Below are 25269 nucleotides of genomic sequence, written 5' to 3' on the forward strand. Positions count from 1 at the left end.
TTGATCAGTGTATCTGTGTGTTCCTCTTTTCAGAAAAAGAAAAAAGGCTCAGCTTATCGCCTCTCACATGAGTTGCTTTACAGTGCCAGCAGACATCTCGCAATTCGCAAATAAACTCAATGCACTGTAAGGGGAATTTAGCATTAAAAATGACCTGTTGTTTAGACCAAACCAATAGGTTTCAATTGCTCATGTTTAGGGTTGCAAAATTCCGGGAATTTTCAAAGTTGGAAACGTTCCATGGGAATTAACGGGAATATATGGGAATTAACGGGAATTAATGGGAATAAACTGGAAAGTTGCAAAATTGCAAGTTAGCCTATAACAGGGAACTTAAAAAAAACATTTTGCAGCATAATCTTGGTTAAAACAACCAGATTTAATGCAAATTCCTCAATCACATGCACACAGCACACTACTTACTGTAGGCTACTTACTACAGCAGGACTATTGAAGCCACACTACTGCATTGAGCCCAAGGACTACATCCAGTCGAGTAAGTTTTGATGATATTACTAGGGTAAATATATTTGATCTATGGTATTAAAGTTTAACTAGCAAATACTAAATTAAAATGTGTTTATACAGTAGCTAGCTAGCCAGTAAATCAGATATGCTAAATGTAAGCTAGCTAACACCATTTCATTGAAAATTTAAGAGGCTAGCTATCATGGTGCTAGCTAGCTCAACTGTGATGCTGTTTCTTCTGCCTTCTGCTAGCCAGTTTTCTGTTATCATACAAGAACATAGGTTATAGTTTGATTTAGCATGCTGATTGAGGAGTGTTCATCTATTTATCTAGCCTATTTCTATTCATTTGTCCAGCGTCAATTGTAAAATATTTTTACCATTCCAGAATATTCCAATTGTTTAGCTATTTATATATCTGTGCATAGCATTGCATTAGTGTTTTTTACAAGCTTTTTTCTAATCTTATTCTACAGAACAATGCCACGTGTGGCATCTGATGTGTGGACACATTTCACCTCAGCCAGTGTAGAAGGAAAGGCTGTGTACATTTTCAAATACTGTGCAAAGACCTATGTTAAGAATGCCACAAAGATGCAGCAGCATATAGCCAAGTGCCCAAAGTTTTTTCCAATATTTCCAAAATTCCCCAGCTTAACTTCCCATAGAAATATTCTGGAAATTTGCAACCCTACTCATGTTACATACAATATGTATGTGAAGAGTATTGTTATGGATGGATGGGTATATGAATGGATTCTATTCTGTTCTGTTCCAGTCCGCTCTGTTTCGTTCCATAGAAATATTAGTGTTTATTCTGTTCTGTTTTGTTCCATAGAAATGTTAGTGTTTATTCTGTTCTGTTCTGTTTTGTTCCATAGAAATGTTAGTGTTTGTTCTATTCTATTCAGTTCTGTTTCATTCCATAGATTTATTTGTGTCTACTCTACTCTGTTTTGTTCCATACATAGATTAATGTTTATTCTATTCCATTCTGTTCTTTTCTTTGATATCTTCTGTTTTGTTCCATAGAAATATACAGTATATATATATATATATATATACAGAATATTAGTGTTTATTCTTTCTATCCTATTCTATTTATTCTATTCTGTTTCGTTCCATATGAATATTAGTGTTTGTTCTATTCTATTTTGTTCTGTTTCGTTCCATAGATATATTCATGTTTATTCTATTCCGTTATCTTCTGTTTCTTTCCACAGATATATTAGTGAACATTCTATTTTATTCTGTTCTGTTTCATTCCATAGAAATATCAGTGTTTGTTTTGTTGCATTCCATAGATGTATTGATGTTTATTATGTTCTGTTCCATAGGTATATTAGTGTTAATTTATTCTGTTCTATTCTTTTCTATTTTTTCTATTCTATTCTGTCTCATTTCAAAGAAATCTAAGTGTTTGTTCTGTTCTATTCTATTTTATTTTATTCTATTCTATTGTTTTGTTCCATAGATATATTAGTGTTTAATATATTCTCTTCTGTTCTGTTTCATTCCATAGAAATATTTGTGTTTATTCTATTCTATTCTATTCTATTCTATTCTATTCTATTCTATTGTTTCATTCCATAGATACAGTAGTCTTTATTCTATTCTGTTCTATTCTTTTCTATTCTATTCTGTTTTGTTTAGTAGAAATATTAGTGTTTGTTCTATAATATTCTGTTTCATTCCATAGATGTATAGGTGTTTATTCTATTCTCTTCTGTTCAATAGATAGATAGATGGATAGATAGATGGATGGATGGATGGATGGATGGATGGATGGATGCCCTAGGGGAGTGATCTGTGTCTGTGTGCACAGGAGTGTGTGTCTGTCTGAACAGAGATAGACAGAGAGGGGGAGGGCCATGTGAGACATGAGACAACTGCTGTGCATTAAGCTCTGCCTTTGTAAAGAGAAAGAGTCTCTTGAACACCGATTACAGTTTTGAGTGTGTTTGTGTGTGTACAGTATGTTGGTTTTCACACTGCTGCTGCGTTCTGATTTACAGGGTCCATACACAGTGTTCACTGCGTCCTACACACCCTATCAGCTGGGGATATCTGTAGAAGTCATCAGACCTGTAACGTCATCTAACTTGTCGTGTCTTTGTTTCCTGCTGGGTGTGGCTGGTGTTTTTAAGTGGGTGAGAGGGTTTTCAGATAAATTAAACAAATAAATTGCACAGGGAAATGGCAGGTAGTGTGGCACATATAGTAAAGGGTGAAAATGCCAGTTAATATTGACAGTGCCAATGTTGTTGGCAGAAACACACTTTTCTACATTTTTATGGGCACACACAAAAACAAATGTACACATGCAGATCATTTGGATCCTGGTATATTTAGGAGAAAATATAGAATTTTTTGAGGAAAATATATATGCCACAAATTTAAAAAGATGATATCTCTCCGATAAAATTTAACTGCAGTGCTGTGGTAAATCAGCTGTTGCAGACCAATATTACTTGGAGAGAATGATATGATTATCATCTCCATTTCCAATAATTCTCATGCTACGACTGCTGACTTATTTTCACACAGTGCCATAAAACTTGATATGCTTTTGATAAGCTCCAGTGAATCATAATTGATGATGTCATGTTAGAAAAGTGGAACAGGAGTAATAATTGTCACCATATCGCTGATTGTTCTTTATTTAGCTAAATATAGTATCATGAAACTGCAGAAGACTTCTTGAGGAACGTCAGAGATGTGCCTGCTCAGCGTAGTCTATATTTTCTCTCCTGTGTCCTTGTCTCTTTCACAAATGGTGATTCTTTCCATTAATTAATGCTGCAAACCCTCAGTGTTACCTACGATTTGAGGTATCATTCATGTCCGTTGCACAAATTGTGAAACGAGTTACATGCCCTAGTTTGATACTTAGGTTAGAGGTTGGTTCAAATGAGCAATAGTAATAGTGATGCTTGCCTTAGCAAACACCATTAACTACTACAAGATTTCAATCACAATTCTGATCTCACCCTAGCGTAAACAACACTGATTTCTCCCAACAATGCAAGACTGACTCACCCTAGGCGAGAGTGTGATTTAACTTCCAGCCTAATGCAAAACCCCAGTGGTATCTCTTCCATAGGGTCCATCGGTCTCCATCCATGCAGGAAGAACACTGTCTGGAGTGAAGAAGAGCATCTGGCTCTCTCTCCCTCTCTTACTGTCTCTGGCTCTTATTAAAGAGAAAGCACTGCTCAGTAAAGCGGACATTCAGTAAGCAAACTCTATTGGAAAAAAACACTTTAAACCAGTCTTAGCTGGTCTCCTACCCTGATCAAGCTGGTCTTAGAGCGTTTGCTGGTTTTAAGACCAACCAGGTTTGGTCACTTGTCAGCTGGTCAGGCTGGGAGACAAGCAAGACCCCCTTAAACCAGCTAAGACCAGCAAACCTGCTTAGGCTGTTGAAAAAAATACTGTTTAGCTGGTCTCCCAGCCTGGACAGGCTGGTCTAGTTTGCTGGTTTTAGAAGGGTTTTGGTCACTTCTGAGCTGATCAGGCTTGGAAACAAGCTAGACTAGTGTAAACTAGCTAAGACCAGCAAACCATCTTAGGCAGTTAGAAATAAACAGTTTAAACCACCCTAAGTTAGTTTGCTGGTCTTCGGTGGTCTCCCAGCATATTCTGTCTGGTCTGGTTCCCTGGTTTTAGAGGGGTTTTGAGCATTTGTCAAGCTGAGAGACAAGCTAGACTAATGTAAACCAGCTAAGGCCAGCAAACCAGTTTATGCTGTTGAAAAGAAAACTGTTTAAACCAGCCTAAATTGGTTTGCTGGTTTTAGCAGGATTTTGGTCACTTGTCAGCCGTTTAAGTTGGAAGACCAGCTAGACCATTTTAAATCAGTGAAGACCAGCAAACCAGCTTAGGCTGCTGTAAAAAATAAAATAAAAATTAAACAAGCCTGCTGAGTTTGCTTAGCTGATCTCCCAGCCTGGTCAAATTGGTTATACAATTTGTCTGGTTTTTAGAAGGGTTTTGTTTACATGTCTGCTGTTCAGGCTGGGAGACAAGTTAGATCCACTTAAACCAGCTAAGACGAGTAAACCTGTTTAGGCTGTGAAAACAAATAAACAGTTTAAATCAGACTAAGATGGTTTGCTGGTCTTAGCTGGTCTCCCATCCTGGTAAGGTAGGTCTGGTTTACTGGTTTTGGAGAGGTTTTGGGCACTTGCCAGTCAGGCTGGGAGACAACTAGACCAATTAAACCAGCAAAGACCAGAAAACCAGCTTATAAAAATAATAATAATAATAATAAAAAAAGAAAAACACTTTAAACCAGCCTATGATGGTTTGTTGGTCTTAGCTGGTCTCCCAGCCTGGTCAGGTTGATCTGGTTTGGTGGTTTTAGAAGGGATTTGGGCACTTAACAGTCAGTCAGGCTGGGAGACAAGCTAGACAACAAGCTTGGACTGTTATTAAAAAAAAAGTTCAAACCAGCCTATGATGGTTTGCTGGCTTTACTTGGTAACTCAGCCTGGACAGACTGGTCTGGTTTTGGCCACTTGTCAGCTATTTAGGCTGGGAGACAAGCTAGACCACCTTAAATCAGCTAAGACCAGCAAACCTGCTTAAGCTGTTGGGGGAAAAAAACACCTAAGCTGTTTGCTGGTTTTAGCTGATCTCTCGGCCTGGTCGCACTGGTCAGGTCCATTGTTTTTAGGGAGGTTTTAGGTACCAGTACTTGTCAGCCAGTTAGGTTTGGAGACAAGCTAGACCAGCGTAAACCAGCTAAAAGCAGCAAATCATCCTAGAATGTTAACAATAAACAGCTTAAACCATCCTAAACTGGTTTGCTGATCTCACAACCTGGTCAGATTGTTCTAGTTTGCTGGCTTTAGAGGGGTTTTGGGCACTTGTCAGCCGGTCTAGCTTAGACTGGTTTTAAATATTTGCTTGTTTTTTCATTAGGGAATATAGAGATACTGCAGTCATACACCCTCCTATTATGGTTTTGAATTGTTTGTCGTAAACCCATGGTGCACTGCTCCTCAAGTTTATTATTTCATCTCTTATCCTTTCTGAATCTTTATGCCTCTACACACCTCCAAATGGATTTTACACACTGCGAGATTCTGCGTACCTCGGCCATGCTCTGAATTGATTTTCTAAGTGTCTTCTACAAGATCACCATTGTAACCTATTCCAGTCACGCCTCACAGATTACAGCCAATATCCTGCAAACTTCACCTCACATTACGATGTCACTGAATTTGTGTCAGCTACAATTTACAGGCTTGTTTTGGGGGGACACAGTCTTAATTGTTTGGGATTGGTTATTTTTTTGCCATTTTGCAGACGTTTGACGGCAACAGTGTGTATGTAGTATGTATAGAATGCGGATTGTGATGCAGCAGAAATACTGTACTTCTCTCAATCCATCAGGCCTTCAGCCAGGCGTACACCACCCAAAGGAAGGTGGCTGAAGATGGGGAGACCAACGAGGAGACGCTGCTGCAAGAGTCAGCCACTAAGGAGGCATACTATATGGGCCGTCTGCTGGAGCAGCAAACCGAACTGAAGAATAGTCGATCTCAAGCATCCTGCACACAGGTGGAGAATGAGAGACTCACAGCCATACTGCAGGAACTCAGAGAGGTCAGAACCCGACTCGGACAAGAAGATCTGGAACTATCTGGTGTTTAATATGAGGGGTTGAACTGGCATTATGAAGCCTTAAAAGCATCAATTAGAATATTTTGAACAGTATATCTATTGTTTTTTCATTTCAAACCTAACAAACTGCTTTTTATTAAATGTTGTGCTTGTGCCATCTTTCTTTAACATAAAATAATCCCCTTATTTTGATATTTGGTTTTGATACTTTCTCTCAGAGTAATGAGATGTTGGAGCTGCAGAGGAGTCAGATGAGAGAGGAGATCAGAGAGTATAAATTCAGAGAGGCCCGACTTCTGCAGGACTACACTGAACTGGAAGAAGAGAACATCTCACTGCAGAAACTGGTGTCTACGCTCAAACAGAACCAGGTAAATACACACAATAAGACCTGTACCCGAAGCTGTATGTGACATGACCCTTATTTAAACCCTAGTGGAAACCCTCCAAAAACTGTCCTCATTGTAAATGTCTCACTGTAACCCTGATGACATACTTTCAGTGCATAAAAATAACTTGCACACTGTGTACTGCAGCAACATTAAGAAAAAAAAAAAAGTGTTCTACAATTTGCAGAATCAAAACAATATAATCTTGCTTCCTTCTTTAAGGTGGAATATGAAGGCTTGAAGCATGAAATCAAAGTTCTGGAGGAGGAGACAGCCTTGCTCAATAGCCAATTAGAAGATGCACTGCGCTTGAAGGACATCTCCGATAGCCAATTGGAGGAGGCCTTGGATGCTCTGAAAGGAGAGCGAGAGCTGAAGAATACCTTCCGGAAGGAATTAGTTCATCATCTTACCGTGTGCGAAGGGGCCTTCAGTTCAGGCTGTGCCCATCTGATTGCCTTGAGCTCAGCACCACCTAGTGGCAGTGCCACCCCGACAGCTGCGACCTCGCCCAGCAGTGAAGATGGTGGCAAATGCAATGCTCATCTGCTCCAGGGCGCGATGGGTTCAACGCTAAATAGACTAAATGGAGACTTCAGGACATTGGCTTCGAGGAAGAGTGAAAGTTTGACCCCTGACCTCTTCAGTGAACTCAATGGACCTGAGATCCAGAAACTCAAACAGCAACTCCAACAGGTCAGTGTGAAGGGGTGGGGTTTGTGCCAGACACACCCACATACTGAATATGTAAACAGCTGAAGCCAATATCTCGGTTCATCTCACGAAAACATGTCCGGGTCACATTTCACACCAAAAAATAAGATAGACTTTCGAAAACACTCTCCTTTAAAACATAACATTCATGGTAATTCTCATTGCAGCCAAATATTGAACACATTTTTTGTCATTCTCATTATAAAGTATGATTATTATTAAGTATGATTCTCACTACATTTTTATTAATGTAATACATAAACAATGATTTTTAATTAAAACCAATGCAATTTAAAGACAGTTCAACAAATACTATTATACTATGTATAAAAACAAACAATTTAATTCAAGGTTTCATAATTGTTTTTTACTTAAACAGACATAGTGCTCTTTTTTCATGCAAAACACTCTTAAAAAAATTCTTATTTCTTTATTTTGATATTTGGGTGACTCTGAGATGTTCTTTACAGGTTTTGTGAGATTCACCTATCTATAATTCTTCTTTAGCCCAGTCTAGGAACATGATCCACAAAACTTATATTTTTAAGATAAATATTTCCTGAAGAGAACTTCTTAATGTATGCCTGATTAGAAATTTTGGCCTGCCTTTCTGATTTAATATCTCTCTTTATTGCTATATGTTAATATTTTCCATTTTTATGCTCATATTCTGAAAGATTGCGAAACTACTGCAGCATTGGTTTAGGCGTTGTTCTGTTTACAACGGGATACTGCAGTGTCGTGGGATGAAATATGAGACCACCACACATACACACACACACACTAATGGGCCATGCTACTTATATCCTTCCTGTAACAATATTCTTGTCATTGTTTCTATAGTGCAACTAATTTTGACCATTTCAATATGAACTTTGCATCCTCATTTTAATAAAGTGAATTGAAAATCTGTGAATATATACTGTACATGTAAAGGGGTGGTTCACCAAAAAATGGAAATCTGTCTTCATTTACTCACACTCATGTAGTTTTGAGGGCAAGTAAATGGTGGGTTTGAGGGTTCTGTGGAGCACAAAAGGAAATGTTAGGCAGAATGTTAGCCTGAGCCACCATTCACTTTCATTGTATGCAATGAAAGTGAACTGTGATGGAGGCTTGCATGTATACCTTGAATTAGGACTGCATGATTATTACAGAAATCATAATTGTCAATTATTTTCCTTGATTTTGTGAACATTAATATTTAAATTTTTTATGCATTTGGCAGATGCTTTTATCCAAAGCAACTTACAGTTGTACCTGTAAGTACCCTGATTATAGGGACAATACCCCTAGAGCAACCTGGAGTTAAGTGCCTTGCTCAAGGACACAATGGGGGTGGCTGTGGGGATTGAACCAACAATCTTCCACTTACCAGTTCAGTGCTTTAGTCCACTACACCACCACCACTCCACTAATATTGATCAATAAAGATTACATTAAGTACTTAATGCGTTGTTCATATGCAGTGTATTTATCGTCTACATTGCAAGCAAATTGCACAACATGGAACGAATCCGAAATTATCGACTATGCTTTTTGCTTTGTTCTAAAGCTTCTTTTCGAGTGTCAGGTGATGTTTCTTTAGCACTAATTTTCATGTGAACAGAGGTGAAACATAAAGCAAACATCTGGGCATCATACTTAGGGCGTCTACACATTAGTTTTACTAGAGTTCACACTGCATCAGAGAATGCAGCGAATTCATAGATTTTAACAGGGATGATGCATCGGAAAGGACGGAGGGGGAAAACGTAACGGTTTGCGATTGTGACTCTCCGTCATGCAACCTAAAGTTGAGAACATTTCAACTTTTGCTACAATGTACTCTGACGTAGGCATGTGTTGACCAATTCGAATCTCGAAAAGGCGGGACTAGCTGCGCTGTGAAATCGAAAAAAAACCTTTATTTTGTTTCTCTGCCAGGCTACAAAGACGGTTATTGTAGAGGGAGAGTATAGAGAGGTGTTTAAATGTTTATTGGTACATTGTCAAAAAGTTCTATTTTAGATAGCCATCTCTATCTTAGCCACTGGATTGCCGCTTGCTTTAAAACTGAACCGCCTCTTCCCTCTGGTACACGCCTACCAAATGGACCTTTCCCTTACACCTCACGCTTTAGGATCGGTTTTCATTACTGATAGGACTATAGACTAATTTAAGCATCTATGGTTCGCCATTGCCATTTCATCGCTCAATGGACATGTCTGGGATTGGTTAGAGTACTCAACCATTACAAAAAAAAAAAATAAAAAAAATAAAAAAAAATTTGTAAATAGATGGCTCAGTGGTTAGCATGTCACCTCACAGTAAGAAGGTCCAGGGTTTGAGTCCTGGTTCAACTCGGCCTTTCTGTGTGGAGTTTGCATCTTATCCCTGTATTCATGTGGGTTTCCTCCAGGTGCTCTATTTTCCCCCCACAAGTCCTAAAGTGAACTGGAGACTCTAAATTGCCCCATAGGTGTGAGTGAGAGAGAGAGTGTCCCCCAGCCACTGGGGGCTTCATCGGGAAGGGCATCCAGCATAAAACCTGTGCCAAGTCAAATATGTAAGTCACAGATGGTCTGCTGTGGCAACCCCTAACAGGAGCAGCTGAAAGAATTTAATCACATCAGTCGTAATCTCAATACATTTTCCGATTAATTGTGCAGCCCTAACTTTTAGCATTGGTAAAAGCAGAAGTATGTAATTCCTGCGACACTACCGCCACCGAATGGAACTGCAAAAATAACCAATTTTTTCTGAAAATGGCTTTCATCTGCTGTTGTTCAAACAGTCAGATATTCCACCCCCATCTCACGCCACTGAGTAACATTGTTGGGGCGGGTCTAAGTGGGTCGCACAAAGCAAACACAGGAATTTTTATAGTGCCACACAGAAATAGTGTTCCCAGTTTTTGAGAAAATTAATCAATGAATGCTTACTTATAGTTGTCTCTGCATGTTAAGCTGGGATAGAAAAAATATTTTAACATAGAAAAAGTTACACACTTCAGTTTTATATACATAAATTTAAATGTCAGCTAGGCCAGCAAAACTAGCATGAAAATTAATTTGTTGGCTTGTTTATGTGCTGTAGGTTGAGCGGGAAAAAGCATCTTTGGTGAACAGCTTGCAGGAATCACAGGCCCTGCTCCGTCACACACAGGGGGCCCTTACAGAACAGCACGAGAGGGCCCGTCGACTGGGTGAGCGATTTCGAAAACTCCGCCGCCACCGCAGCAAGGAAAACAAGGTGGAAGAGGAAGATGAAGATGAGGAGACCACGTATGTCCCAGGGGATCAGGAGGCTCCCAGTTTGGAGTTGTTGCAGTGTAAGTACAGGGTCGCAGTGACGGAGGTGGTTGGACTGAAGGCGGAGCTTAAGGAGGTTAAAGAAAGATTTAACAAGTGTGTGGAGGCAAAAGCACGAGCAGAAGAGCACAGCCAGGTGCAATTGCAGGCACTGGAAACTCAGGTGGCACAGTTAGAACGCAGTTGCAGGGATGGCCGGGAAAAGGCGGTGAATCTTGAACGTGAGCTGCAGGCAGCCAATAACACGGCATTGGAAACCCATGGAATTCTTGGTACTGCGCAAGACGAGCTGGCGATATTTAGCGAAGAATTAGCACAACTTTACCATCATGTCTGCCTGTGCAACAATGAGACACCCAATCGTGTTACACTGGACTACTACCGACAGGGCAGGACCCCAACACGCATGTCCAACGCCGGCCTCAAGGTGCAAGATGAACACCGGGTGCTGTTGACGCCACGGCTAGCACGTCGTTTAGCTGCAATTAATGCTGCAACGTCCGAGTCACGTAGCCCATCCAACTCACCGTCCAAAGAACCCCTCACTGTTGAGCCGAGCCCGGTCCGTACGCCGCTTGGCTCACCCATTGTTAGTGCCTCTTCCTCTTCGTCATCTTCATCTCCAGCACCCGAGTCGTCCACGGGTTCTGACCTCCGCCGTGAGCCCACTAACATCTACCACCTTAACGCCATCATTCGCGATCAGATCAAACATCTCCAGAAGGCAGTGGACCGTTCACTACAGCTATCCCGCCAGAGAGCGGCTGCTAGTGAGCTCGCCCCGTTGATGGACAAGGACAAGGAGGCCTTTATGGAGGAGATTCTTAAACTCAAATCACTCCTGAGCACCAAGAGAGAGCAGATCGCAACCTTGCGCCTTGTACTCAAAGCCAACAAGCAGGTAAGCAAATCAGCTGTTTATTACCAGCATCCTATTGATCACCATGGAGACTAGTGTATTGAACTGTTGGAGCATAACCATGGGAGTCTTTACATTGATTTGTGTTACATTTCTTGTTAAAACCACTATGCTTTCACATGCGGTGCTATCTTTCATCTAGTCTTGCGTAGCCAGACTTTTGACAATAGGAATAAAGTCACATCCAATTTGCAGCTTATTCTAGCCAAGAACCGTCCGCTTAGACCTGCGTTTCTTCAACTTCGAGGGTTGATTTATATTAAAACGAACTGATATCAACTTTTTTAGCCATCTACCAGACCCTTACCATAAATATTAATCTATGAAAATCCATTATTACATGTTTAAAACTATGATAATCTAATTAAAGGGTGAAATAAATCTAAACCATTTCGTTATTTAATGTGTGAAAATATTGTTCATTGTGTGTATTTTGGATACATGGATACATTTGGAAACATGTTAGCTTTGAAGTAGTCAGCCATTATATCTCAAAAGCGTTACAAATGTAATTTCCATAAGCTTCATTTCCACCACAAAACTCTATTAAACACAATACAGAATTTGAGATGTGCTGGAAATGACTTATATATATAAATTACAATATAGTCTGTGAATGGGTTTACAGAAAACAGGAGAAACAGTTGCCGTAAATGTGTATACATTTTGTGGTCAGGATTTCTGTCCATCCAAAAGAAGTAAGAACTGATGATTTAACAGACATAAACAAAGCACAATATACAGTTCTTCTTGTGGATTTCTAGTTAACGTTAAAGTGAAAAATAAATTATTAGTTCCTCCTCAGAAGCACCCATTGTCATATCACAACTTCCACTCAGATTGAAACTGATGATTTTCAGCTTGCATTTGCCATTTTTGTGAGCAATATGCATCAGATAGTCAGTGAACGGACCGATGGGCGGACCAGTAGCATGCCGTCTGAGACCTTTATCTATAGCCAGTTAGAGTAATGCACTTTGATTCAAAGTGACAGTTCTATGTGTTGGATAATTTCTCTCGCCTTGTTGCCCGCAGTTTGATATAAAGCATGTTGTATGACCTCTCCAGGCCTATGATGATTAATGGACGTTAGATTTACAGATCCCATACCAAAGAGAAAGTGCTGTGCTATATGGACCGCAATGTAATTACTACCTCCATTATTATGTGCCAAACACACTGTAGCAGCTGTTAGTTACACCAATGACAATCCTTTTAGTTGCTTGTGTCAGTTCAGAGAATAAGTTCACAGCTAGATTGTGAATTTAAGAAGATATTTATCCATTATTCTTGAAGCGGGGTTTCTAATCCAGAGCAATTACCAGGTAAAAAATATTGCATACATCAAAATCCACATGCTATACAGCATAGATACAATTATAATTCATGCTGAACAAGGTGTAACCATCTTAACTGCTGTTTGTGAGGTAAAAACGTCTTTATCAGCTTCACAAAGAACAGAATGTTGCATTATTTTCTGAAAACACCTTCAGTGGTTATGATCTGTTTATTCTTTCTTACATGGTCTATACTAGAGGTTAGAGACCGATACTGTATATATTTCACAAGATGAGGTTTATTGATGAGGAATAAAAAGAAAAAACTATCAGCAACTATCTTTAGAGATTTTTGCCTATAACCCATAGTTCCATAAAGCAGCTATTAGCACCGATTAATCAGTGAAACCGATATATCGTCTACCTCTTGGTAAACCGATATATCGGTTTTACAGATTAATCGGTTCTGATAGTTGCTTTTTGAAACTATCCATTATCGGCATGTTATTAACCAGTAATCTATGCTAATAGTTGTAATCTATGCCATAGGGTTGCGCGGTATACTGATACTAACGAAATATTGTGATACCAAAAAATTTAAAATGGTACGATATAGGGGTGCCCCCTAATAGTCGACCAAACGTTAGTCGATGAGAAGAGTCTTGGTCAACCAAGTTTTGATTGGTCGGTTGGTCGCAGAAAAAAAAAAACACCGGTATTACCGCTGGTTGGACACTAGGTGGTACTATGGGGTAATTTTCGTTAAGCAGGGTTAGGGATAAGCCTACACAATAAAGCAAGACACCTTGATTTCAAACTTTGAACTTTATTTTTTATTTATTTTAACAAAAAATTCAAGTGAAACTGGAAAAAAATTAAGTGTAATTAAAATGTGTGTTGTTCAACTTTTTGAAAGATGGCTTTACAACAGTTGTGAAGGGCAACATCTCTCTGGCAAAGAACCTACTTCATCTGTGCATTCTCTACCGGTCGAGTATTTCGTTGTCCGGGAAAATATATCATGTGTTGTTCCCTCCTTCACGATATATATATATATCGCAATATCCAATTACATCAGCAACACCCCGGCTGAGGGATCGGTGAATATTCTTGCTTTAGTGATTTTGCATTGAAAATTAAATTAATGAGCTGAGATGTCTGAGGTCATTTACAGCACTCATAAACTATACTGTTCTTGCAGAAAAAAATTCTGCATGCCTCCGTACAATCAGCGTGTCATATATGCGCATAGACGGCTTTTCTGTCATCTGTTCTTAATAATATAATAAAGTGTGTTTCTTCAAGCGCATGTCTGTGTGCTGCGAGGCAAATGATTTGTAATATAATTTGATAATATCAATAGCCTAATAATAATAATAATAATAATAATGGGAAAACGAGCCAAATATCGTCTTGACACCGTTAAAGGCATCAGCTATTGGCGATCACTCTGACCATCGTCGATCCCCGAGATCATCGTCTGTCAGCACAACCCTAATGTGCATTTCTCCTTGCTGGTTTTTCCGACACATTCAGAATCATTAAACCGCAGAAGGATGTCATTGCATGAAATAATATACAGTCACATGCGCTGCGCGCCACAGTATGAATAAGTGGCGCCTCTCTACCCTGTCATCTCCTTCACACACACAGACATGCACCCGAACACACACACAAACACAACACTAATGCTTGATTTTCATGCAGTGTGTCCAATAGTATCCACCTGCAGAGCCACAGATCAGTGTGTTGAGTGTATAAATGGCTGTGAACTCTATAATGAACTCTTTCTCCGTTGCAGCTTGGAGATTTCAGCTCACGAATCGCGGGAAGCTTGATATAAGGAACTCTTCACAAACAGGAAAAACTTCAAAGATCTTTCAAAATAAAAGTCCCGCTGAAATGAGAGCTTTGCTCAACTGATTGCGTTAAACTGAAGACATGACAACAGAAAAATATTACTACTGGATAAAAGTGTAGTATTCAAAGCAGTCGCAATAATACTCATAGTAACAATGATATAATATTAAATGGCTATATTATAAGTATTATTATCTGTAAGCAAAATCACATAAGCAAGTGTACTGAATATCAGCATGTTTTCATTAATAATGTAAAGCTCTGTTGTGCATCTTTTTATTTTATTTTTTTTATTTTTTTACCAAAAATAACCTATAAGATTTTATGCAGTTCTTTTAGACAAGTAATTGTCTGTGTAATTTCATAGAGGGTTTTTTATTTGTTGCCTAAGTATCAAGTTAGTATCGATACCGAGGTACCAGGGCTGGTATCATAACGAAGCCAAAATTTTGGTATCGGAGCAATCCTACTATGCCGATAGTTTTATTCCTTCATGTTCCTCTATGGCCGACACTGGAGGATTCTAAAGTTACAACAACTTGGCTCTACACTATAACAGTGGTCTTTAGAGGTGAAATAAAAACAATCACTGACAGACAATATTAATCCATATTTTATCCTTCAATGCACATTTGGTTATTTTGATTAGATGAATCAAGTGTTCTAAATTGAAGCGAGGGAATGAAAAGGAAAATGCGACTATATGGAAAAGTGCCCCGTCAGCACATACATCGTGTCTCCAAATTTTGTCTGTTTTTTTTTTGGTTTCACAGTAAACTGCATCTGGGATTTTATTAATTTTGTACTCTTGTTGCCTCTATATCTGTGACTGTCATAGTAAGGAAAGGCTAATAAAGTTTTTTAACATTCTATGTATAAATTTTTAAAACTATCGACCGATTAATCGTTTATCGTCCTTTTTGACCACCTTAGATATCGGTATCTGCAAAAGCCACTATCAACCTCTAGTCTGTACTGTATTAGTCACTAGGGATTTATTGACTTGTAACAGGCAGAATCAGTTGTTGTTTAGACAGTGTTGGCTGTAATCTTTCACAGACGGCTGAGGTGGCCCTGGCCAACCTGAAGAGTAAATACGAGAATGAGAAGACAATGGTGACAGACACCATGATGAAGCTGAGGAACGAGTTGAAAGCTTTGAAAGAGGACGCAGCGACCTTCTCTTCCCTCAGAGCCATGTTTGCCACACGGTGAGAAACATACACCAGAACAGTGTTGGGGAAGCTACTTTGAAACTGTATTATATCGATAAACAAGCTACCAATAATTTAAAATAATTCTTGTCGTTCTCTGTTATTAGCTGTGATGAGTATGTGACTCAGTTAGACGAGATGCAGAGACAACTTGCGGCAGCAGAAGATGAGAAAAAGACGTTGAACTCTCTCCTCCGCATGGCCATCCAACAAAAACTCGCCCTCACCCAGAAACTAGAAGACCTGGAGGTTGATCATGAGCAGTCTCACCGTACCCGTGTGGGCAAGACATCAAGACTGCGGACTCACTCACCTAAAGTAAGTGGAACGCACGTCCCGCCCCTTCCCGACACCCCAATGACAATAACCGAGGTGCTTACGGCAGCAGCCGCCATCACCTCGCCCACCACCCAGAATACATCCGCTTTTACGCCCACCGAACCATCCGCCCCCAACAGCCCACCCACGTTGGAAGCCCCCTTGTCCCCCGCCTCCTCCTCGACCTCGTCCTCTTGGACACCCCTGACCACGCCCTACCGTCAGAGCGTGTCCCAGTGGACAATGGGAGTCCGGGCGTATGTAGTAAAGCCGCACTCTTCCAGTGTGGACTACGGCCACCTACCTACCCATTCCTCCATCCTGGCCCGCCGCTATGCAAGTGAGTCGCACTATTCCCCGGGCTCCACCCCTTCCTCGCCCTACCGCTCGTCACATTTGGCCAGTCGCCCTTCCATGTGGAGCTCCCCCCAGTCACGCCCGCTTCCCAGTCACCTGATGCGTTCCACCTCGCGATACACGCCCCCATCGTCCACCTACACCCCACTGTACCCTAGAAATTACAGCTCGCAGCATCCCCGGTACTGACGCCCGGCGGGTATCGCAGAGAGGAGGACACACTGGTTTCCTGTGTTTAAATGAGGGGGGGTGGTTTATGTACTCAGGGATTTATTGGAGCACAAGTGTCCCGGCCTTCTTCAAACGAGACTGTTGGTCAGTTCTCAGGACATTGTGTTCTGTCAAACACCCGTCCGACATGATTTTTGGTGCATGTGGACTTGCAGATGATCAGATCAGAGGGACTTTAGACAGTTTCAACAGGACGTTACATTGACGGAATCAGATTTTGTTAAACATCACATGCAGAAATGTGAAATTATTGCAGTCACTTAACACTGAAACACGCACTGCGTATTAATCATTACTTTGTTTATACAGAGTCAACTTCAGATTGTCAAGGATTTCTTCTATATTTAAGAAAGGGTTAATCAGTAACAAAAAGGTTTTTGTATGCTTTAGTGTAGGTTGTGTGTAATTTGAGAAATGTAACTATAGAAATGTTCGGAATAGCATACTACCATACTTGTCTTACTATTTCTACAGTATGCACGTTTTCTGGATGATTTGCTACCTTTGCCAAAAAGTGCGATAAACAACAGAGTACACTTCGAAGAATATTGTATTGCAGTTCGCTTGACCTGACCTTCAATTTCCAGTGTTTCAAATGAAAAATAAATATAGACACATAATTAAAGAAATAATTTAGATTAAATACAAGATAAGCTTAATCAACAGCATTTGTGGCATAATGTTGATTACCACAAAAAAAAAATTTGACTCGTCCGTCCTTTTCTTTAGCAAAAATCTAAGTTACAGTGAGGCACTTACAATGGAAGTGAATGGGGACAATTATTGGAGGGTTTAAAGGCAAAAATGTGAAGCTTATAATTTTAATAAAAGCACCTACATCAGTTCTTTTGTTAAAACTCATGTATTATTTGAGCATCAATTTTACAGTTGTTTTAGGGTTTACGGCATTATGTCGTCTTGGCAACGAAGTTGTCAAATTGGATATAAGTTTACACAGAAAAGGTTAGTAAGCCACTTTATCACACTGAAATTTTGTTAACATGCATATTGTTTATGTCTTTTGGCTATACTTTTAAAACAATGAGTATTTGAACGTTTACTGATTGGCCCCTTTCACTTCCATTGTAAAGCACTGAACTGGTAAGCAAAAGGTTGTTGGTTCGATCCCCACAGCCGCCACCACTGTGTCCTTGAGCAAGGCACTTAACTCCAGGTTGCTCCAGGGGGATTGTCCCTGTAATAAGTGCACTGTGAGTCGCTTTGGATAAAAGCATCTGCCAAATGCATAAATGTAAATGTAAGTGCCTCACGGTAACCCAGATTATCTTCTTTTCTTTTTTTAAGGAGGAACACGTCGAAATTCATTTTTGTGGTACTCAACATTATGCCACAAATGCTGCCTTTTTTTTATTTTAATTTTTTTTTCCTTTTATTGAACCCAGAATATTCCTTTAATATCTCTATTTTGAGTCATTATTTGATCAGACTGCCAAAATGTGACTATAAAAATGACATAAATACACACAAAATGTATTGTAAATGCCAAATAACCATTTTTATTTCCAAGATTATAACCGGACTCCATATGCAATGGTGATGAGGTCATGTGGTCATGTGACAAGTAGGATACTACTGTTTGAAATACTTGGCATTCTGCATACTATTTCATATACTTTACAGAATGCAATAAACGGTATGCTAGCATTCCATTCTGAACACAGCCTAAAATGTGAGAAAGTTGGCTATGTCTATGTTGTCACAGTGCCATCCAGTGGATAAAAATGGGCTACCCATGTAATGGTGAAAGTGCAAAAACTGTTGTGAACTGCTCTAGTGAAATTTTATTTTTATTTTTTACAGCAAAGATTAGCCTGATCCAGGATCAGATGTTAAGTAAAACCGAGAACTCGTTAATGTTATGAGTGCTTACAGGAAAGTGCTAGCGATGTTGCATTGAATGTACATTAATGTTGAAGTGATGCAAATGTCTAGATGACTGTATACAATTCTCAGGGAATATCATTCACTGTCAGAAGTCTCATAACAGCCGTCTAAGCCAAATACTTTGTGGAAAATAACATGTACCATTCACTTATAACACATATTAGTCACATGACATCTGAAGCAGTGATTTACAGTGTAACACACAGTGCTTATATATCACCAGACGTGACTGCTGTCTATGTTCTTATAAAGACAACTCAACCCTCAGTTTGTTTTGGCATGTTATCCTGTTGCACTGACATTTTTAAACATTCTACCTGTTCTTTTTTATTTTATTTTTATTTTGGCAAAACACCACATTTCAGAGCTTGCAGCCAAATAAGTTGCTGCCAAATTGTCCAGAAAGCACTTAATAAGGGATATGCAAGAGCCCAAACATCTTTGGCATCCTCTTAGTTCCTCTGTTAAATGTATTTTCTTTCCAAATATGTCTCTTTTTCGAGAGAGTGTTTGTGTCCTCCCGTTACGTTTCGATTCTACTTCACCAAAGACACTGACTGGCCTTCTAGAGCCATAACATGATTCTACAAAACCCAACACAAACGTTCTTAAAGCCCGAAGCATTTGACAGGTGTCAACTCCTCAACCCCAGACATACTGTAATTTCCCTGCATGCCATTTTAAGCTGATTTCCACTTAATACATTTAAGCAAAATCACGAGCAAGAGTGGTGTTGTACTTGTTTTCAGCATAATAGCGAGGGTGGTATTGCTTTTATGTAAAAGTCCTATAAACAATACGTTAAAATACTTGAAACTTAACTGACAATTTAGACACAAAATGGTCAGCTATTTTATTTATTTTTGCTCCAGCAATACAATTTTGCGAACAATAGAATTTATATTCTTTGGCAAACACAGACAACTGAAGTGTTACAGTGAAATGTTCCAGTGCTGTTATAAGAGTTATCATTTAAATATTTTTTTATAAGTAAAAAAATCTGCATTTTTCATTTTACATTTTGCTAAATAATATGCATTAATGCTCACACAGGCCTCAGTATTAAATAAACGTAGGTAGTATCTATAGAAAGCTATGCAAAGCATTTTTTTTGTTGTATTCTTGCTTAATTTGTACCACTTTTTAAAAGCCACACCTATGCAGTTGTTTAACTTTCCTTTGAGAAGTGCACAGATTTTGATTTGAAGTTGAATCTGGGACCATTCAATGGTTGACTGGCATTTGTTCTGGTTTGTACAGATAGGTGTTTGAAAGTATCAGTTATCTGAGGGTTTAGGGGCGCAAGTAACAGATTACATATGTTTTTCAACACAGGACAGAAACCATGTGTAACCTCCTCTCTGTGGCACCTTTTACCTGAGGTCTGATGCACACATACAGTACATGCATGAAAAGAGTCGCACATGATCATGCCATCTCCAAATCTAAAAGCCCAGATGCAATGTCCTCATTTGCAATATCACTGCAACTGATGTCCAGTTTAAAGGAACCTGTCAAATGCTTCCTGCTTCCTCTTTGATTTTTTTTTCTCATTCTCCCTGTGAAGTTAATGATGCGTCACACATTGACCATCTGCACTAGATGAATGTGTTTTCTACTGTGTTACTGTAAAAAACAGACACTTTGTGCAAATGCAACACAATTTAAGAGTTGTTTGAGAGCGGACTGTTATTCTGTTATCACTGAATGTTGGTGTCTGCTGTCTCATGCATGTGTATACAGTACATGGGGTAGAGGAAGCCACTGTATATGTCTGTTGTTAAATGAACAGTAACGCATTGTATATTCTTCAAATATGCTGTAAATAACAGGTATAAATGAAATGCATTTACTGGGTCTGTGTCCTCATTACATCAAGAGGTCGCAAAGTTTCATTTTTCTATGTTAATTTACATTAATTTGCACTTTTAAATACATTTAAGGCTCTTAACAACATTATTGCTCAACATTAAAAAATCCAGATACATTTTTTTTTACAGTAGTAGCCATAGTCGGGTCTAAGGGGGTGGTTGGGGGGGGAGGCATTGCTTCTATTAACTATGGTCAAATCTAAGGCCCCCCCATAAACTATAGCCGAGTCTAAAGGGGGGTTGGGGGGGGGGGGCATTGCTTCTATTAACTATGGTCAAATCTAAGGGGGGGCTGGGGGGGGCATTGCCACACTTTAACTATGGCCGAACCTAAGGGGGGCTGAGGGGGGGCATTGCTTGACTATGGTCATGTCTAAGGGGGGGCTGGGGGGCATTGCCTCCATTTAACCATGGCCTAGTCTAAGGGGGGGCTAGGGGGGCATTGCCCCCGATAAAGTAAGGTCGAGTCTAATGCGGGGCTAGGGCGGCATTGCCCCCATAAACCATGGCCGGGCCAAAGAGGGGGCTGGGGGGCATTGCCCCCGATAAACAATGGTCGAGTCTAAGGGGGGAGGCTGGGGGGGTATTGTCCCCTTTAACTAGAGTTGAATCTAAGGGGGGGGTTATTGACTCCCATAAACCATGGCCGGGTCTAGGAGTGGGGGTTAAGTTGGGCATTGACCTCCAGAAACCCCGGTCGGATGGCGAAATGACCATGCCCCACCCCCACGTCCCTGGTCAGAAGGCAAAAAAAAAGAGAACCTATTGCCCACCCTAAGGGTAAAAATACCCCCCTTGCTGGAATACTGACTGTTTGGGACTTGACTGAGCTAGTAGACCATCTTCACCACCTTAGGGTTGTATGACTTGTTTTTTGCAGAAGGGCCCTTTAACAAGATGATCTACCAGCTCTGCCAGGTTCCCACCAGTTGGCAGTCTGGCTTGTGAACCATTTAAATCAGCATGGACCAGCTTGAAACCATATTCCAAAACACAGCTACCAGTTCTTACTGGATTTTTTTAGAAGGGCAATATCTTTTTGTTCAGCTTTCTTAGACACAATGTTAAGTCGGTCTTTATTGTGGACAATGTTGTGTTATGCATGGTCCTAAAGTGAGGTAAGTGAAAGCTGTATGCAGCAGATAGTTTGTACCTAGTGTACCCTAAATATGTGAATTGGGATGCAGCCAAATGTAAGTACTGCCCCCTGGCTGTGGGAGGACTAACCTCTCGGTCTCTTCTAGATAGTCAGCAGCCTCCTGCCACATTGCCACAACTCTACAATGAACTAAACATGCCGGGCCCCTTTAGCCCACAGGTAATCCTATACACATTATTAAGTATTATGTGACATTTTATTGTGCTGATTTCAATTTCACTCTGAATTTTTTAATAGAAATAACATTTTGTGTGCCTGAATTAAAGACAACATGAAATATGATTGACCCTATTTAATTTATATTGCACATTTCATCAGTGCACAGAATTTTGAAGGAATAAATGCTTATTTTCATTATTCGTCATCACAAATCAACTTTTTCAGACAATAACTTCTCACAATCCAATCAGATCCGAATCTTGCCCTAATCCCAGCCTACATTTTCTTTATTTGAATGTTGCTTTGGATAAAAGCATGTGCTAAATGACAAGTTCCTTTAGCAACACCAGGTTCATAGGTTTAGATTCCCAGGCAACATAGTGTTTTCTAAAAAAATCCCCATTTCCTTCACTGTCCACTCCAACTCATTAAATTCTCATTCAGATTTTGACAGGTAGTGTGTGCAGTGGCCACGGTCCCGTGGTCGTTTCAATAGTACTCTTTCGGCCGGTCGCCATTGGCCCCCTTCTTTCTGCGTCTACACACCCTGCACTCCATGTAGTTACGCCACTGAGTGTGTCACATTATGGAACTTACATTAATTGTGAATGCTGTTTCGTGTTGTCTTTAAACCAGTACATATACTGTATCTATTCTAAAGCATTTCTCCTCTACCTCCAATGTATTTGCATCTAATTTAGTTTGTTAAAAACAAGTGTGAAGCAATTCCTGTTCAGTAGATTGTATAATTTTATGATCTTTCTTCTCTCTCTCTCCTGTGTGTCAGAACATGATTTTGTTGCAGATGGATTATAGTGACTGGTTCCTGCCTCCCCGACTCCAAATCAGAGGCACTGCTTGGATTTTACACATCAGGAGTGCCTCACATTTCCTACTATATTAACCCCAGTACCGCCCTGATACTGAGCTGAAAGCGATACTTACAGAGCACTGTAAGCTGTAGACACGCTATGGTGTGGGGAGAAGGACACAAGCCAAAGAGGCCCTGAATGCCTATGTAAACCCATGACACTTTTTTTACACACTATTAAAAGTGTTGATGTTTCACATTTTTGTCATCTGAATGTTATATTATACAATCACTGATTTTTTTTAATTATTTTTTTTTAATGCTTTTAGGACACTTTTTAGACACTTTTAGGTTAAATAGTAAAGCGAGCATGCGGATGTTTTAAGCGAAGATAAAACCTTGCAAGTATTGATACTAGTATTACTAAAATGGGTTAAATGGATAGTTCACCCAAACATGATCATTCTCTCATCATTTACTCACACTCATGCCATCCCAGATGCGTATGACTTTCTTTCTTCTGCAGAACACAAACGAAGATTTTTACAAGAATATTTCATCTCTGTGGGTCCATACAATGCAAGTGAATGGTGGCCAGAACTTTGAAGCTCCAAAAACCACATAAAGGCAGCATAAAAGTAATCCATAAGACTCCAGTAGCTAAATTCATGCCTAATGAAGCGATCCAGTCAGTTTTGGATGAAAACAGACCAAAATGTATCTCCATTTTCACTATAAATCTTGACATCTGCAGTCTTGGCGGTCATGATTTCAAGATCGACTACACTTCCTAGCGCCGTCAACACTAGGAAGTGTAATCAAGCTTGAAATCATGATCGTGCCTAGAGACTGCAATGGCCTGTTCTCATCCAAAACTGATTGGATTGTTTCATAAAACATGGATTAAACCACTGGAGTCGCATGGGTTTCTTTTATGCTGCCTTTATATGCTTTTTGGAGCTTCAACATTTTGAACCCTATTCACTTGCATTGTGTGAACCTGCAAAGCTGAGATATTCTTCTAAAAACCTTCGTTTGTGTTCTGCAGAAGAAAGTAAGTCATACACATCTGTTATGGCATGAGGGTGAGTAAATATTGAGAGAATTATCATTTTTGTTTGAACTATTCCTTTCATCACTGGAGAAAGCACTTTTATTTAACTGTAAATTACAATGTTAAATAAAATCTTGTTCAATCGGGTTCAATACAAATGAACTCCCTCAGTTTGAAAAATCACATTTACATTTATAGCCTACGCTTAGAATAGAAGTCTATGGGGCAAGGCATTGCAATGTCATAAATGCTAAAAAACATATTTTGAAAGTATAGCCACAAGGCTTAAACATTATATGTGTTAACATGACATAAAATCACTTATTAAGTTATATGTCATATTTTTTAAAGGGACTGTGTACAGAAAGGAAATTACATTGGTAAGAGATGTTCGTCCACCTAGAATAGTAGTCCACTATAAAAGATGACTTAGAAAACTTTGCAGCTCAAGTAACATGCAAATTTTGTAAGGTACAAAGAATAGAAGTGCTTTAACCAAAATACAAACACATTTCTGCTTTTAAACCCTCTAGAATGTTTTGCCCCATAGACTTCCATTGTAAGTGCTTTACTGTAAATGTGAACGAGTCAAAATTATATTCCGTGGTAACCGACAGCATGCATCAGATGCTGCTGATAGTGTTGTTCTGAACTTATTTTGAACCCAGAACATTTCTTTAAAACCTGCAGGTTAAACTTGGGCTACTAAAGCCTTCTAACACCCCTTAAACAGAGTTGGGAAATTGTTTAAGACTGTCCAAGATGGAGTAAGCTTTATTATGTACCCTATTTTAAGCCTTACTTGTCAAAAACTGCAGATTATATCCATTCAATGCCATAAACTACCTCTCTGTAAATTTGTTGCAGGTGAATATATATGTTTTTCATCTGGACAGGAATGTTGCATGCATGAATTTTGTTCTTAATATACCATCACTGTTTAAACTTTTCTTAATATTTGCACTGCTGTTGAAGTTTGTATATTCATGGTCTTCTAATTTACATATTCTGTAACCCAGCGGTTATCTCAGCTGCAAGCACAAACACAAACACAAACTCAAACCAGAGCATTCCAGTGCTGTTGGTAGGTAATGACTGTTAATCTCAATTTCTCTGAACTCTAATGTCTTAACCTGCTGTTCAAAACACACTGGACCTACTGATGGATTGTCCAAAAGTGTGGACAATCCTTTGAGACTTGACCTACCGAGGTCAACTGTGAATTCATCCAAAGTACCCTGAGGTGTATTGCTTTTGTTCTAATGTTGATTTTGCATTCTTGACCATTTGTGTACACCGATCAGCCACAACATTAAAACCACCTGCCTAAAATTGTGTAGGTCCCCCTCATGCCGCCAAAACTGTGCCAACCCGTATCTCAGAATAGCATTCTGAGATTATATTCTTCTCACCACAATTGTACAGAGCAGTTATCTGAGTTACTGTAGACTTTGTCAGTTTGAACCAGTCTGGCCATTCTCTCGTTGACCTCTCTCATCAACAAGGTGTTTCAGTCCACAGAACTGCCGCTCACTGGATGTTTTTTGTTTTTGGCACCATTCTGAGTAAATACTAGAGACTGTTGTGTGTGAAAATCCCAGGAAATCAGCAGTTACAGAAATACTCAAACCAGCCCATC

The 25269-nt window shown here is 39.5% G+C and overlaps 1 protein-coding gene across 3 annotated transcripts in view; it reads left to right on the forward strand.

The window, feature by feature from the left end:
• LOC127435275 (protein bicaudal D homolog 1-like) overlaps positions 1 to 23111 on the forward strand; it is a 36305-nt gene extending 13194 nt beyond the window's left edge. The window contains exons 2-9 of one of the 3 annotated variants that reach the window (XM_051688611.1): positions 5869 to 6081; positions 6318 to 6470; positions 6711 to 7184; positions 10281 to 11396; positions 15611 to 15762; positions 15873 to 16083; positions 21692 to 21765; positions 22553 to 23111. In XM_051688611.1, the coding sequence (XP_051544571.1) occupies positions 5869 to 6081; positions 6318 to 6470; positions 6711 to 7184; positions 10281 to 11396; positions 15611 to 15762; positions 15873 to 16083; positions 21692 to 21739 (2367 nt within the window). In that variant the 3' untranslated portion in view covers positions 21740 to 21765; positions 22553 to 23111. Of the gene's footprint in view, positions 1 to 5868; positions 6082 to 6317; positions 6471 to 6710; positions 7185 to 10280; positions 11397 to 15610; positions 15763 to 15872; positions 20401 to 21691; positions 21766 to 22552 lie in introns of those variants that run through there. The other 2 variants (XM_051688612.1, XM_051688610.1) reach the window with 2 other exon arrangements.
• Positions 23112 to 25269: the final 2158 nt, after the last annotated feature.

The sequence above is a fragment of the Myxocyprinus asiaticus genome, chromosome 45 (genome assembly GCF_019703515.2).
Source record: "Myxocyprinus asiaticus isolate MX2 ecotype Aquarium Trade chromosome 45, UBuf_Myxa_2, whole genome shotgun sequence".
Classification (NCBI taxonomy): Eukaryota; Metazoa; Chordata; class Actinopteri; order Cypriniformes; family Catostomidae; genus Myxocyprinus; species Myxocyprinus asiaticus.